The sequence below is a fragment of the Tachypleus tridentatus genome, chromosome 9 (assembly GCF_004210375.1).
Source record: "Tachypleus tridentatus isolate NWPU-2018 chromosome 9, ASM421037v1, whole genome shotgun sequence".
In the NCBI taxonomy this organism is placed as follows: Eukaryota; Metazoa; Arthropoda; class Merostomata; order Xiphosura; family Limulidae; genus Tachypleus; species Tachypleus tridentatus.
The window spans coordinates 145,284,113-145,301,979 of record NC_134833.1 but is presented as its reverse complement, the minus strand read 5'-3'; the positions used below and the strand labels follow the sequence as shown (position 1 = coordinate 145,301,979).

The following is a 17,867-nucleotide window of genomic DNA, read 5'->3' as shown; positions in this document are numbered from 1 at the left end:
CCCTTTCCTGTCCCAGTTTTCACTTTTTCTGAATAGATCTAAACACTACAGAGGATGCTGTGCCATCTTTATAGTAAAAATGAACATGGACGTTATAAAAGATATACAGTGCTAAATACGACTACGGTGTACGAAGAATAATTAATAATTTATGAAACCAAAACATGGGTACATTGTTCTTACATTTTGTTAAAGATTAAATTGAAAAGCTGTCACCATAATCATAAATATGTAACATACACAGACAAAAAGAGCGACCTTCCACCACTGATCTTGAAATAAAAATAAGTAATAACCGTGAGACGGGTTCAGCGACAAAGTTATCCTTCCTAAGTTGTCCAGCAGAGGACACTAAAGTAGCAGAAGACGCATCACTACGAATGATTTAGATTTTCACACACATGAACCTTTGCGAAAAATTTTATTTTATTTAAAGAACTTTCGTGAGGTACTCTGACGGTAATTATTTTTTTTAATTCAATAATTACCATCTTTTCAGTTTAAGTGTTTATTCTCTAAATTATTTTTTTAAAAAAAGTAGAGAGAGCTGGACGAAAAGGTACGATTTCTTTCATGATGTATATTTCTTAAATTTGTAAAAACAATGTTTTATTCACAATCACAGTTTATGTTTTCAAGGACATTTCGCAGCTCTAAGAAGTGTTAATTGAATGCACTGAGAGAAACTGTCTGAAACAATAACAGTTTTATTAACATTTGAAACAGTAGCAACAGAGCGAACCATTGTTAGTTTTCGTTACAAACTCCCAAATCCTGTAAAACCTTATAAAATTAACTCTTTTATACATATATATAGCGAGGCGGAATGATACCTTTCCTTAATAAACACTTAACAGAACGCTACAATGTTGTATACTGGTATCAATAATTAGGTGGTAAAATACATTGTTTATAATATCGTTTTCTAACAATGAAATGATATGCGCAAATCAGTAAAACTTACTACTAAACACGCAAAACTTGTCGAAAACATATTAACGTTTTATACTGGATATACACCTGCACAAATTATATGAAAGTTTAAATTAAACGTTTTATCAGCAATACCCTAAACTACAGAAACTATTCAGGAAATAGAGAATAGTTTTAAGAAAAGCGTCAGAAATTTTATTTATTCGTCACGTTGCATTAAAAAATATTTAACTATATTATCAGGAAGGATTGAAAGTTATTCAAAGCGCTGACCACACATGAACCGCGTTTGTTTTTGTACCAAAACGTTCATAAAATATCACACGGAAATAATTTCGATAATATATTTTCTGCCATAACTAACATTACCTACGAAGCTAATTTTAACATGTTTTTTCTAAAAAGTATACGTTGAATTTGCTTGGACGTTCCTACTAGCATCCGTGTCACAAATAAAAAAAACAAAACATTTGAACAAAAATTTTCACCAGTGGTGCAACCAATCATATTAATTATCCCTAGCGCCCTCTGTGTTTTGTTACGAGTAGAAACAAAATTACTTGTTACGATGCAATATCGGTAATAAATGATATAAACAAAGAATTAAATAACTTGAAGTTAATGGTCACTGAGAAATTACTGGCTATTATAAGAATGATGTGTGTATTCTGAGCATGCGCAGTAATAAGTTACTAATCGCATTATATTTCAGCACTTCCGATGATGGGATTAACAAGCAAACTTTGTAACCCAATCACAAAATTTTAAGCTAAATCTATTTTCAAATATACAATTACATAACAGTTGTCTTTAAAACTCTGTGAAATATTTTCAAACGTTAACAATTATTGGAATGCTTTAAGAAATACAAACGAACACAGTTTTCTTAGGGTAAAAAAATAATACAAGTTACGTATTAACATGTTTTCTTAAATTACGTATATAATCGCATGCTACTATTTTCAATAAATATATTCTGTAAACATTTTCTGTTTTTAGTCGTGTTAACTGGAGATACCTGAAAGAACTTTTCAAACAACCACACAGTTTACCCTTAAAACGAATTTTTGTTCCTCTCAGAGTTTTACTGAAAATCTTTCATTTACGGTCTCACTTTTGCTATTCGAGTCCAGGTTTAACGTCTTGTTTCTGATATCAAAGGTGTGTCTGTCGCTTTCTTCTTCGTCTTCATTCGTGGTGATTTTTTTCTCGTTGCTGGCTGCCTTAAGTACCAGTTGTTCCAGGTTTAAAAATGGCGTCTGGTAGACAAGCGCCGTCAGAAAACCCAAGGTGTACGAAATTGTGACGTAAGCGATAAAAATGTACGTCTTGAAAGAAAAATAAAAGATGTGGAGAAGGAAATAAATGTCAGATCTGCTTATTTTAGTCATGCCCTTATTTCTCTGATCACAAGTCAAGATGTTAAAAAAACATATTTCTATGTTGCTCAGTGCTTAAGTTCGTTGTTAAGCGCATATCTATCCAACAGGCTAACCGCACTGTGCTCACCTCGAGTTTCAAAACCCAAGTCTTGGCGTTGTAAGCACGCAGACGTTCTGCTGAATCACTTGGGAACCAGTGTAAGTCTGAGTGCTTACAGCGCTATAAATATCATTTCGATACCAGAGTAGCTCTGTGTGTACCAACAAACAAGAATTACTTTATTGAGTTATTATGGCCCATTCGCAGCTTTAATGATTAGCATGTTCCTCTTTAAAAGTCTGGAACCCAGAATAGTGATTAGCAAAGGTTTAGTTTAGTAGTTTCTGTTGAGCCTGTTTGATTTGATTTTGTTTGCAAACTATCAGACAAAAAAAACAAAAAAAAACTACAGTTTTTGTTGTTCTATCTACACAACAAAGTTTGTGGCGTGTTCCCCCAATCCAGTTGTTTCAGAAATAAAAGTTGGACTGTAACGCCATCCCGGAAACATCTTATTGGAAGATACCCATTAGGTTAAATATTAATTTCAATGTATTTGGCAAACACCTTAAAGTTACCCGAAAGTTACCAATCGTTAAAATGTGATATTTACTTTATTCTTAAAATAAAAAACAAACAAAAGTACGGATATTAAAGGAAATTCAGAAAAAAAGAAGATATGTCCGTTTTATGGTACTTTACTCACGATAAAGATATTGCTGTAGTAGATGGGGCTTCGTAGATGACTCTGAAAGATACCAATCCATGCTGGTTGAATTATGTATACAATGTACGTCAACCGACTAAGGGGAGAGAAGCCTTTCCAACTGAGGAAACTGTTGATGATTCCTAAAGGGGAAAAGTCACCAAACGAGTGATTAAAACCAAGGTAACGAAACCACTGTTTTAAAAATTATCAAAAGATTGTTTGGAAAAATTAACTCATCAAAAGAATGTTTAACAACCTATGCCACCAAGCCATTACTTACAAAAAACCCAACAAAACAAAGTGATAATTGGAAAAAACAACAACAACATTATCACCAAACGATCAATTAAAAAACAACGACACCAAGGGATTATTTAAAAATAACAAGATAGCAAAATTGATACATCAGCATCCAAAGTATGCTGCCACAGCGAGGGAGGGAGAGATGGATGGTGCCGTCAAAGATGACCAGGTCATAGTTTCAACTTTTGTTACCAGATGACGCCAAATGTGAATGCCGTCATTAAATAGAATAGATCATAGTTCCACGTTTTGACAACAGAGGCGCGTCTTGAAGGACTGTTGCTAGGCCTACAAGACAGGCAGCCACGGTGTCATATTACCAACTTTTGTCATCGCGAGCGCGATATTAGACCGCCATGATGGATTATTATGTAATAGTTCTACGACGCAGAGGATGGCTCGAAAATAACATGTTTAAATAATAATTTATTAATTAAATCGTCTTAAAAAGAATGCTTAATCTTAGTACATTAATTAATAAAGTGGTCATAAAAAGTACTCTCAACACTAATTACGTTTATAATTAATCGTCCTAAAAACGCTTAACATTAGCTAATCAAACTGTCATAAAAAAGGACACTTGAGACTAAGGCATTTATAAATAGTTTGCCCTAAAAAGGATGATACAATAATTAAAACTGATTGTTTAAAGATTTTCAGTATCAAGTCATTAATACATTTATAATTCCATCATTCTAGAAATGACGATACAATAATTGAAACTTAATCAATCAAGTATTTTCAATGACATGAAATCTTATTTATTGTAACATGATCACAACATCCATTTTTATTTGTTTTTGAATTTTGCGCAAAGCTTATTTGTTTGTTTTTGAATTTCGCACAAAGTTACTCGAGGGCTATCTGTGCTAGCTGTCCCTAATTTTGCAGTGTAAGACTAGAGGGAAGGCAGCTAGTCATCACCACCCACCGCCGACTCTTGGGCTACTCTTTTACCAACGAATAGTAGGATTGACCGTCACATTATAACGCCCCCCACGGCTGAAAGGGCGAGCATGTTTGGCGGGACGGGGATGCGAACCCGCAACCCTCAGATTACGAGTCGCACGCCTTAACACGCTTAGCCATGCCGGGCCTTGCGCAAACCTACTCAAGGGCTTTACAAATCGTATTCAACTATAGATAGTAATTTATCTATATATATATTTAATACCGTACACCATACTTTAAAGAGTTTTACTGACGTCAGCAATGTAAGGAAAATCTCGGACTAAATAGCTAATAAAAGTTCAAAATACACTACGATATTGATTACAAAAACTTCTTAATTTATGAAATATTGGCATACATCTCGGTACAATAATACCTGCTGTATATTCGTGTTCAAATAGATTACATAAATGGAACATTTGGTACTACGACATCATGGTGGCCAAACACCGCGTTTCTGACGATGCGCACCTAGTATCAAAACCTAGATCTATGACTTGGTCATCACTTATGGCATCAACCTCTCTGTCTCTCATTGTGGCGACATCCTTTTGGATGTTGAATCACCAACCTTAAGAATCAACAACGTCACCAAACGATTATTTATAAACGAAAGTTGCTAAGCGATTATTTAAATCCTACATCATGTATATATAATTTAAAATAAATTTTCTATATGAACATTGTCGAGTATCTAATATACAACTGAAAAAGTGAAAAAGGAAAATAATTAAAATTAAAAAAAATTAAATATTAAATTAAAAAATTGTCCTCCAGGGGAAATTCAATTTGAATAATTGGGACTATAATCTAATATAAAAATAAGGGACTATAATCTAATATAAAATAGTCTCTAAAGTTCCATCGAACAGGAATAACGTTAGCAGCGACTTATCTACTAAACCATTTAGATTAAAGAGATTATTTTTGATTTCGTAAAATGTAATTGTGAGTACTACAAAGAGACAGTCACAATTTGATTTGCACTAAAACAATTTTATAAATAACTTAGCTTAGCCTACCTCCATATCCGTGCACACAAGCTATTGTCAGCCAGGACAAACCTAGAGACCACCCTAAGCGACACAGTGCGGCGTAAACTGCAGCGGTTGTCTTGGAAGGGAAACTTTTGCCACTGTTCCATTGATAAAGACCAAAGACGATTGTCAGGTTGCATGCTACGGCAGCGCTCCATCCACACAGAACCACAATCTGATTCAGGCGAAAGAAATTCCTTTATCAACACAAAATCAAAAATATTTTCACCCACTTCTTATAATACAGCGTAGCCCAAAAGTATTTGTTTGCTTGAATTTTGCGCAAAGCTGCACGAGGGTTATGTGAGCTAGCTGTCCCTAATTTACAAGTGTAAGACTAGAGCAGATAGTCACCATCACCTACCGCCAATGCTTGGGCTACTCTTTTACCAACGAATAGTGGGATTGACCATCACATTATAACGCCCCCACGACTGAAAAGACAAGCATGTTTGGTGTGACGGGAATTCGAACCTGCGTCCCTCAGATTACGAGACGAGCGCCTTAACCACCTTGCCATGCCGGGCCTAACCCAAATGTAACTGGAACTTGGACTGTGTGTGGAAAAAGTGCTTTGTTTTACATCAATCCCAATCCAAGTACCACTCTTTAAACACGACACAAAAGTGTAAATGGAAAGTTAGTATTTTCCTTACTTGAAAATTTATTTCAGATACGAAATATCACATTATGATACATAACAGGCATTATCATCCAACACAACACGCACTACAATAAAATAAGTAAACTGTATAGTAACTAAAAGAACTTTAATATAAATTAGATTCTACGTACTGACAAAACAGCCGTTTATTAGTTAACATTCAGGCAGTTACACAAGTTAGCTAAAATAGAACGTTAGGGACAATTTATATTTCTCAACTAAAAATTAATTTCCAAATTATTTTTATTTTAATATGCCTTTGAATTCAGTAGAATACTAAACATTTCTTTTTCCCAGTAAATACCATTTTTTATAGCAGATGGTTTTAGTCTACAATGCCCTGAGTGTTCGATTTTTTTTTTTTTTCTCATGAAAAGACACATTTTACAAATTTACTTGTTGTCATTTATATATTCTAAAATAAATACAATCTTCCTCTTACCGGGTGCACGCGAAGTTTCTTTTCCCTATAAACATAAATGAAGTAGCCAGTTGCCATGCCAACACAGTACGTTCCCAGGTGGGTGTAAGGCATTGTGATGATTAGACGCAAATGTTCCATTTGGATACTAGATGGTGAAATAGGACTTTTAAACAAAAATCACAGAAGCTAATAATTACCATGCAATCAGTTTGTGAACAAATATTTCCCAAGTGTTAGATACGATAAAACAAATGTAGTTTTATTTCAATATTTCACTCATGACTGCAAACATTTAGTGAACAATAAACTATATACAAACTGCCTACCTGTGATCTGTTATAGAAGCTAATAATACGGGCATTTGATTGAATAATGGTGTTATGACGGCGAGAGTTACAACGGAAATAAGAATCCCTGTGATGATGAGCATTTTCCCTATTACTGGTTTCCTGTAAGGATAGACCTACAATATGAGAAACCTGTAGAGATTTAACAGATTACATAAACTATGCATCATAAAATAGTATTCGTGTTTACCTAATGTAGATTATTAAAGAAGAAGAGTATGTATGTATATATATATATATATATATATATATATATGTATGTGTACTTTTTGTACAGTTCACTTTCTTCAACGATTTCGTGGAGCCAAAAACAAACAAAAACGTACATACACATTTAAGAACCAACATACGTTATGTATAACAAGTCAAGCTTTGTGATTCCCTGAAGTTAGGTTATAGAAAAAAAATTAACCCTTGTTTTCTGTTGAACGGATAAATTAAATTATAGTAAAGCATTAAATGGGAAATAGTTTTCTGCGTTTCAATTTGACCAGGAATTATTCTGTGTAGATTCATTTGTTTGTTCGTTGTTAAGCCTAATTGTTAGCCTTGTAAATTTTCAGACTTACCGTTGAGCCACTGGGGGTGAGGGAGGGTGTTTTGTGGAACTCACATTTGTCATGTGACAAACATTACACTTTAGGTCAGTGCTAAGGTGAACAAAATTCTATTAATAACATTGTCTATCCATATTCTTATTTTATGTGATCTTACAACGTGGACCAGAAACAAAACCACCATACACTGATTTAGTGTTATCTATAAAAGATATTAAAATTTACAGAAATGAAGAAAATAGACATGGTTTTCTGTATAACGAAATCTACATAACAATAAATTCCTATGAAGCTCAAATAAATATACAAACATAATGTTGTTACCTATATAAAGGCAAGAATACCACAGGGGACACGAGGAAAAACTGCATCAAACAGGAGATTAAACCGCAATGTGGAAGACACTGTAGGGAGTAAAATTAGTGTAATAATTATTGTTTTAATTCAAAGCTGAGTATACCTGTATTTTAAATGTCCTATATTCCATATCGGATTTTCGGCCATAAAACCATAATTTTACCTTGACTTTTGCTACCTATTATTAGTTTAAAAATAACCCGCGATTTTTAGAAAGATTTAAAATATTAATGAATAAATAATAATTTTATTATTATTGAGTGAAATTTTTGTAACACTTTGAACAATAACATTCGGTTGAGTTGTGACGTTTTACTCGATTTAAAAAAAAAAGGAGGAATATACACCGCCAAACTACAGTTCTACCCAAGACTGAAGAATTAGATTGATCCCTGAATTTTAACTTTCCAAGTTCTTAACTACACTGATAAATTAAAATGAGAAAGGAAACAAAAGCTCAAAACGAAATTATATGTTAGTGTGTAATAAAGCACAAAGCTTATGTGTGCTCTGCTCATGACGGTATCCAAACCCGATTGATATCGTCATAAGCCCATTGATCTACTGCTGAACTACCGCAACGTAAAATAAAACATCACTGCTTACATACACGTTCTATTTATGTAATTCAACAGGTTATGACACAGTATATACAAACACATTCTATGAGTGTCACAAAGTAATGTACTCACCTTTATCGAACTGGGTTGTAGAGATCTTGAAAATAGTTGGCGCTGTTTGCAGCCACATTGTGTTAAGTGAATTATATTTGAAGGCTATTGTAAAATTAATCAAACTTTAAGATATTAAAACGACATACAAACAGGTTCAAAGAGAAACGAACACACAAATCTTTAAACACTAGCCGTCCCTAGCATAGAAGTGACAGGTTAGAGAGAAGGCAGTTAGTCAGTACTATTAACCGTCCACTCTTGGGCTACTCTCTACCGACCAAAAGTGAAATTGGTTGTATATTATAATGCCTTCACAGCTGAAAGAGCGATCATGTTTGGTGATGGGATTCGAACCCGCGACTTGCACATGGCGAGTCAAGTGCCTTAAATATCACGGCATGTCGGAGGGTTCACCATTTACATTGCTGTACAGCAAATTAGATGAATTAACACACACGCAGAACCGTGGCAAACTTTACTTGTCTAAATTATTGTAATAAAAAATATAAACACATGAAATATTTTGGTTAATACCCTAATTCATGATTTGCTTTAGGTTTAAGGTGCAGCACGTTTTCTCAACTCAGTCTTTTAAACTGATTTTGATCCAAATCCTTCTTCAGTGACAGAATTTGGTAACTTTATTTTGTTAAACACTTTTTCTACTTATATTTCAACAATTATTACTTTATTTAAGGTATGATCAGGCTTTGATGCTATTTTTCATAATGCTGAGTCTTTTTTCAGCTTGGTTTTTTTTATAAATACAATTCAAAACTTCTTTCAGTAACGTCCTTAAGCCTAGTTGTTGCGGTTTGTCATCTGATTTAATTAAAATCAGATGTTTAGCCATACATTTAACGCAGTTTCTCCGCATTAAATGTTAACTTACTCTATCTTCAACTTTGTAAAAGTTTCCGATGTACAGAACATTCGTCCACCAGTTCTTCTTGCAGCTTTTAATTAACGGATCAAGGCTTTCCTTCCAAACTGGACCACTACCAAGATCCTCCAGTAACCAGATTCCCCCTGAAATAATGAGGAAAGTAGGAGTCAACCTATGGAGAGAGAAAAACATGTATATGTTTTTTTAGTTGTATTAAGAAGAGAACAAACGCCACATTAAGAAGCCTGAAGCTGACACAATGTATGATCCCTTTAAATATTCCCTGTCTCTACTGCGGCAATGAGTTATAGCTAATATAAGTGTTGTTCAGTAGCGTTAGGGTAAAAAAAAAAAGGTTTAGAAATTTATAATTATACTTTGGAAAACTGTAACTAGTAATTTTGCTGAATCATTAAGAAAGTAACATACGGATTAGATAAACATTTAATGATACAAGAATCAACAGTTTTAGACGAACCATTCTTTAAAAACCCATGAGGTCAGTGTTCGATAATCTGAAACGTAATACCACATAATATAAGAGATATTAATTCTTGAAAAAAAAGTTACGGCCGTTTCAAAAAATTATCTATCACATTTAAAATGTATTCAATGACTTTCATAATTAATTAAAAACATTACATTACGATACAATTTTCAGTTGGTGTTAACAGATATAGTACGTGTTGTAACTTTCTGTGTGTTTATATTTATGTTTATTTTCTCTTATAAATTATTAATATTTTTCCCGCTAAAGAAGATTCACTGTTCTCTTTTAAATTTTTTGTCTCTTCTTCATATTCTAGGGTTTAAAAATCATTAATTATTTAGAACATATATTACGTAGTACGTGAATTACGAGGGCTGAGTTTCACCGTGTGGGTATTTGGGTATCGATGTTAAATACCCAGGAGGGTCAGGTACATCAGACCTCTTCCTCTTACGAGGGCTGTTCAAAAAATACGCGGACTGTTTGAATTGCGCGGCTCCAGTTGGTTCCAGGGAATCCGCTTGGTGTCGCTAGGTTCGCACAGATCAGCTGATTACGACGCCATTTTCCGATTGCAGATATCTTCATTTGTGTATTAGCTACGCGGTTTTAAGTGAAGTGCGATTTTTTCGTTTGGCGGATTTCAGAATGAATGACCTGAAGGAGCAACGACTTGCTGTGAAATTTTGTGTTAAACTTGGAAAATCTGTGACTGAAACTTTTGCTATGCTTAACACGGCTTACGGTGATGTTGCTATGAAGCGTACGGCATGTTTCAAGTGGCATGAACGTTTTAAGGATGGTCGACAGTCCATTGAAGATGATGAGCGTCCTGGACGTCCTTCCACGTCAACTGACGACCCACACGTCGACAAAATCAACACCCTGGTGCGGGCAAATCGACTGTCAGGGAGCTTGCTGAAGAGTGTGGGATATCAGTTGGATCTTGTTACGAGATTTTGACCAAAAAATTGAAGATGCACCGCGTTGCTGCGAAATTCAGCCCTCAGACCTTGTGAGTTTTTGGCCAAACACTCGATCACTGTTCTTCCCCACCCCCCCTACTCACCTAACCTTGCTCCTTGCGATTTTTTCTTGTTCCCCAAACTCAAAAGACCCTTGAAAGGAAGAAGATTTGAGACGATTCCCGAGATTAAGGCAAATGCGACGAAGGAGCTGGAGGACATTACAAAACAAGCGTACCAGGACTGTTTCAACAAGTGGAAACACCGTTGGGATAAGTGTGTGCGTTGGGGAGGAGAGTACTTTGAAGGGGTCCCAGACCTGTAACTTCTAAATAAAGTACATTTTGTTTTATGACGTCAGTCCGCGTATTTTTTGAACAGACCTCGTATATTAAACGAAGTGATCAAATAATCTTTGTATTATATATCCACCAAGTACAGTAATTAGATAACTCGTATTTGTTGTTATACTTATATACTTACTTCCAGTACCGATGAACATAGTAACGGAGTAGGCTAAATTGTCCGTTGTTTTCCTTCAATCTTCTTAAAGCGAGGTACGTAATCAATATTCCACTATGGAGCAGAAAGGAAGATGGAGGTTCTGAGATGGTATTTACAAGTGAAATACATGATAACAACTAGAACTAATAGTTTCACACTTTTATCAAGTGTTCACACTCTCACTTATGCAATCAAATTAACTATTGCCTATCAAGTAGAATGGCATGGTGTCATCCTATCAAATACTACCAATCATATTTTCATTTTTACAGAATAATTTATCTCTTTTTAAAAAAATAGCGAAAAAGAGACAATCTAGTCTTTACCTATGTTTTGTTTGTTGCTGTTTTTTAATTTCGCGCAAAGCTACTTGAAGGCTATCTGCGCTAGCTGTCCTAAATTTAGCAGTGTAAGACTAGAGGGAAGGCAACTTGTCATCACCATCCACTGCCAACTCTTTTACCAACGAATAGTGGGATTGACCGTCACATTATAACGCCCCCACGGCTGAAAGAGCGAGCATGTTCGGTGCGACGGATATTCGAGCCCGCGACCCTCAGATTACGAGTTGAACGCCGTGCCGGGCCTATATTGTATTTAGATCATAGTTTGCCGACAACTATTTGTATGTAAGAAAACGACATTTTTTAAATTGTGTTCATAATACACTTTTTATATAGTTACATCTCTTGAGCAGAGTTATTACATGAGGTTTCTGTTGTACAGGTTTAGCTCTTTATATATGGTAGGTATTCTCATTGTACTGTTCAATTTTTTAAAATTAATTTTCATAAGGTTACCGAAACAGTATGACATGAACCGGATAACGCTTGTTGTTTTACCTTTACAAATTAATATCAGACTCTCCACACTGAAATTTCTCTATAAAAGGAATAACGAATACTTGTGTCACTCCTGCAATGATTCGTATTTCTTTATTGCTTGTCAGGTAACAACTCGTGTCATTACAAAGGACAAGGCCGACTGAAAGTCCTATCACTGGACTTTCGTAAACGATCAATGATTTTAGGAACATGTTTGTTTATTTGTTAACCCTACGTCGTACCATAAGGTATTTTCTACCCCAAAAATCTTTTAAAGAGTCTCACAAACAGTTTTTTGGTTGAATCCTAAAACTGCCGATAGAGTGCACACTGAGTTTCTCTGATTTCTTCCCCATCTCAGCTGGGAGCAACATGTAGTTTTTATGTGACTTGCAGAGCAAAAACACCCCATGGTTCTAAAATATGTTTTACTGGATTAACTACCTCTGTTACTTGTCATTCAAGATTCAGCCCCCATAGAAATATAGTTAGGGCCTCTTGAAACGGTGATTTGTATACAACATGATTTACGCAAGAGCTCTAACATTATTCAAACAACTAAATTATTTTAGCTTAGTTCACTGGTGACTGAAAAGGACTTAAAAAAAAAACACCATTAACGTTATATACGAATCACTGTTTTGAGAGGCTTAAGTGGTTTGGTTGATTTTGAATGTAGCGCAAAGCTACACTACTGCTAACTGCACTAGTTGTCTCTAATTTATCAGGGTAAGACTAGAGAGAAGACAACTAGTCATCACCACCCACCGCTGATTCTTGGTATATTCTTTTTTTACCGATGAATAGTCGAATTGTCCGTCACATTATGACGGGTGAAAGGGCAATCTAATTCGTTGTGAAAGGGATTCAGTATCGTTCGATTTCATCACTTATACGTCAGTTTTGACTCAGTTGTTAAGGCACTACTAGAGGGCTCTGGTAAACTAAAATGGTATTTTTTTATAAATCGTTATTATAAAGTTCTTTATAAAACTAACACAGACGATTGCTAATCTTTACAATGACACGAAATTATAATGCAGCCAATGTCTTAACGCTATTCATGTTAAAATATATTTTGGTCCAATAAATTCGTTATCTTAAGGCTTTTAGTACGATCACGTTACCTGGTTAATATGGGTACTTTAACTGATTATTTTAAAATAATATACGAAATGTTATGACCTCTATAAAGTTCCCACAGAGAACGTTGGCGGCAGAAAATCTACATGAAATAAATTATGTTTGTTCGTTTTTAGCGCAAAGCTACACGAGGGTTATCAGCATTAGCCGTTCATAAATTAGCAGTTTAAGACTAGAGGGAAGGCAGCTTGTCGTCACTATCCACTGCCAATCTCTTGAGTTACTCTTTTACCAACGAATAGTGAGATTGACCGAAACTTATAACGCCCCCACGGCTGAAAGGGCGAGCATGTTTGGTATGACTGGGATTCGAACCCGCAACCCTCAGATTACGAGTCAAGTGCCTTATCTACCTGGCCATGCCTGGCTTAACAAATTACGTCTTTTTTTTTGTTTTAGCTACTTAACGAAATGTCTGGGAATAATAGAAAGGTTTACCTGTGACATTCATTTTAAAGTTATAAGTTTAAAACTTTTTGAATAACCAAAAATGTGAACAGTTGCGAAAATATAAATTCAATTTTACACCGATGCTACTGGGATATCTTATATATATTACCAACCGTGGTGTCTGTCCTAGGGTTCGGCTCTCTCGTTTGAAAGGCTGTGCACGCATGCAAGCCGTAACATTCACTTTTGAAATGACGTGAGAACAGTCGTGAATAATGTTGATGTCAAATTTCATTTTACAAACAGAATATTCTATACTAAGCTGTTCGAAATTAATCAACTATCATTCACTTAGGCTCGGCATGGCCAAGCGTGTTAAGGCATGCGACTCGTAATCTTAGGGTCGCGGGTTCGCATCACCTTCACGCCAAACATGCTCGCCCTTTCAGCCGTGGGGGCGTTATAATGTGACGGTCAATCCTACTATTCGTTGGTGAAAGAGTAGCTCAAAAGTTGGCGGTGGGTGGTGATGGCTAGCTGCCTTTCCTCTAGTCTTACACTGCTAAATTAGGGACGGCTAGCACAGATAGCTCTCGAGTAGCTTTGTGCGAATTTCAAAAAACAAACAATCATTCACGTTTTAAAGTGTGACGTAACTTAAAGAATAAAAACGTAGATTTACCGCGTGCTATCGCTGGGCAGCACTTAGCATGAATGAAATTGTCAGTAATCACTTTTTACAGAGTATGATATAAGTGGCTTTTCTGAGTAAAACTGAGAGTACAACACAGTTAACCTTTATATAAAATCCACGAAATAATTGAAATTGGCAAATAAACTTTTCCCGCCACTGGAAAAGGGTACTTTTGCTTGTAATTCATAATTTGGGGAATTTCACCAGCTTAAGGCCACTAAAGCTATTTGACAAAAAGAGATTTGAAATATTAATGTCACATTTTAAAAATGTAAACTTACCTTGTAAAAAATAACGTGTCTAGAGCAAAAGGGAACTGAATGACCATTTGGAAGGAAGGATCTTCAGTAAGGTGAAATATTTTCCTAAAAGCATCTGTTGAAGAGTCAGTATGGGTCATGTTATAATAATTTAAAACATCTAGTGTTATAAAAATGCCAGTAAAAGACCACGTTTTTAAATAATGTCTTTAAATGGCCTCATATTCGGTACTAATAAGTACCACGCGTCGTTAAAATGTGCAAATATTGTAAAAGACACAATAAGGTAAAACGTATTGGAAGATTTCAATATTTTGAAAAATACATCACAGGTGATTTCCATCATTTAAGGGCTAACACGTTCTTACTGTTGTCTGAAATAAAAATAACTGAACTGATATTACATACAACAAACTAAAGGAACAGATGGGTAAAGTCACATATACAATAGCTATGTTTACAGTTTCTTTATATGGTACACGTTTTAATTGTTTCATATGATAATTACTCGTCTTCTCCGAACTCATGGACTTAAATGTTTCTCCTAATATAATCCAGGTGATAGCAAAGACTCTGATTCCATCCACCACTCGTAGGCGATATGTCTGTGTTCCGGTGACGAGTTGTAGCTTCGTGTTTCCATATGCAGAAAAACTTTCGATTGCTTGTACGGCAAAACCTGCAAAAGAGACGAAATCGACAAATGTGTACACGGGTTTATTAGTTTCGTGTGCCAATCGTGTTAGTTTTTCTTACCAATAATTTTGTTTTTCTAATCGTGAAGACGAACATAGAAAGACGTTATTTCGATCAACCAAATTCCAAATGTTAGCGATAAATCTTCAGTGTTTATATATGTACATATCTTAATTAACAACAATGGTTTCTTGCGGTATATAACATGTTATGGTGGCAAATCACGGTTTACTGAATGGTAAGTTGTGGGGTATTACATCTTAATAATATTAACGAATTCTGGTATAGTTCGACAATCTTCGTCGGCAGTGGTAATGTGCATGGTCGAGATTGTTTGACTTTATTCTTACTGAAGTTAGTTTAAAGTATACAGATAATGATTCGTTACAAATTATTATCAAACTAATAATCAATAATCGTATAATTTAAAAAAGGGTTGAATTGAACTCTACGAGACCAGTGGAAAGCACAAATTAGAGATTACTATTCAGGCAGCATTGCAAAAGCCAGCTATAATATATCTTGGTTTTATCTTATAGAAGTTAAGATTACAAATACTCGAAAATTAACTTCGCCAATATTTTTGTTAAAAGTGGAATAAAAAATCAAATTTCCTTAGATGTCTTATTCGACAGTATTAGAACGGTAATAAAATAGACAATATTCCCACATTTTGTGAATATGACGTCGCATGTTTGGGTTTCAGCCATCTTGACTAAGAAACAGATAAGGCTAACAGCTTAAGCAAGATAAGTTAAAGCTGATAATTTAAAGAGGGGAATATGGATCGTCAAAAAGACTACAGAAACAAGGTGAATCAAAATGCAAAGATTATATTTTTAAGCCTACTACTGCAAACTCTTTAAAAAAAAAAAAGTAAACAAGCTAGGCTGGACATAACGTCTGAATTATGTTCTCAAGATATGGATAGATATTTTGACTCCACGTCTAAAATATTTTTCAATTTTAGTGGATTAAAAAAAAACCTATTTATAGAAAATAATGCAGACACATTTTTGAGCCTAGTTTGTTTTAATATATTTTTAATAGTCTCTAGTGGTAGGCTTAAAAATATAACCATTTACATTTTGATTCTAATTATTTCTGTACGTTTTTAACGATCCCTATTCCCCTTGTTAGGTTAACACTTTTTAGTTATCTTGTTTATTAAGTTTTTTCTATGTTGATTTTAAACTACGTACTTGCATATACATTGATTTGAATGTAACCCGTTTTTCAACAATTTTGTACTGCCCGGCATGGCCAAGCGTGTTAAGGCGTGCGACTCGTAATCTGAGGGTCGCGGGTTCGAATCCCACGTCGCACTAAACATGCTCGCCTTTTCAGCCGTGGGGGCGTTATAATGTGACGGTCAATCCCACTATTCGCTGGTAAAAGAGTAGCCCAAGAGTTGGCGGTGGGTGATGATGACTAGCTGCCTTCTCTCTAGTCCTACACTGCTAAATTAGGGACGGCTAGTGCACATAGCCCTCGTGTAGCTTTGTGCGAAATTCAAAAACAAACAACATTCCACTGCATTCTCTTTTTGCCACCAGGTAGTTATATGCCTGAGGTTTCTTGTAAATACGCGTTTAACAAAGCAGTATAAAAACAACTCACGACAATATCGTATATATTATGTATTTACAGCCTCGTAAAATCAGCTTTCAATGAAAAGTAATTACCTTTTTAAATAGGTCATTTAGGAACATTCGCAGCGTTCTGTATAGTATATATATCTAGGTTTTGGTGTACAGTACCCAGTCGACCTTGCTGTAGGCTTGAAAAGCAAACACATAAATAATAATAATAAAATATGCACTCACAATTTTAGAGGCATACAAAAATCAGTAGAATAAATCACTACTGACAAGAGTAGAGAAATCTAATATGGCAATCGTCTACTGGTAGAAAACTGACTGAAATAACTCCGGAAAACAACATCGAACTCGAGAAATGATAAATCCTCAATGTGACAGTTTCCAATTAATGCGCTATAAGTTGCAAAAATTATTTTCCACTTGATGCGAATTAGTAAAACATCGGATTTTTTTTGTTTTCAATGGCGGAAAGTAAAGGCCTTAGAGAAATTAATTGGAGCGAAGAACAAAGGCACCTGAACTAGTTTTAAAGCTATTGTGTAACATAACTAACACTACATTCTAGGTTTGAGTAAAATATCTGCAGCCTTCTTTCTGCAGCGGCTCGTAAAACTATAACCAAGAATAATAAAACTGGAGATGGCTGTTATAACTATACACTTTGCTTATTCTTAATAAAACTAAGCGTTTCTGGCTTAAATGACTTCGAGAAGCTTATATTGGTACAGATGAATAACTTAGAAAATTTTAAAAGTGGAAATATCGAATTTCAAGAATCAACTTAAAAAAATAGGCCTACAACCTTCGCAGAAGTTTCATTATTAGCTGTATATAAAATTTGGTGCAGTATAACTAGCCGCTTTTATTGTTGGCGTAAGTGCTTGAATGGTTTCGAAGAGAAACTTGCCCAGAAAATACTGTTAAAATCGCTCCTTCTGTTTCAAGAATCAACAATAGTCCTATGACCTGCGCAAGAGTTGTTTTTTTTTAGTATGTTTGTCCAGGAGTAAAAACAAATATTCATGGCTATTTTTCC

At 35.0% G+C, this 17,867-nt stretch overlaps 1 protein-coding gene across 2 annotated transcripts in view; it reads right to left on the bottom strand.

The window, feature by feature from the left end:
• Positions 1 to 693: 693 nt before the first annotated feature.
• Positions 694 to 17,867, bottom strand: part of LOC143226596 (nose resistant to fluoxetine protein 6-like) — a 56,346-nt gene continuing 39,172 nt past the window's right edge. For both annotated transcript variants that reach the window (XM_076457789.1, XM_076457788.1), the window contains 10 exons: positions 15,043 to 15,213; positions 14,556 to 14,649; positions 11,203 to 11,295; positions 9,271 to 9,436; positions 7,672 to 7,751; positions 6,770 to 6,892; positions 6,462 to 6,588; positions 5,341 to 5,530; positions 3,062 to 3,204; positions 694 to 2,261 (listed from right to left, as the gene is read on the bottom strand). In XM_076457789.1, coding sequence (XP_076313904.1) covers positions 2,010 to 2,261; positions 3,062 to 3,204; positions 5,341 to 5,530; positions 6,462 to 6,588; positions 6,770 to 6,892; positions 7,672 to 7,751; positions 9,271 to 9,436; positions 11,203 to 11,295; positions 14,556 to 14,649; positions 15,043 to 15,213 — 1,439 coding nt within the window. In that variant the 3' untranslated portion in view covers positions 694 to 2,009. The remainder of the gene's footprint in view (positions 2,262 to 3,061; positions 3,205 to 5,340; positions 5,531 to 6,461; positions 6,589 to 6,769; positions 6,893 to 7,671; positions 7,752 to 9,270; positions 9,437 to 11,202; positions 11,296 to 14,555; positions 14,650 to 15,042; positions 15,214 to 17,867) is intronic.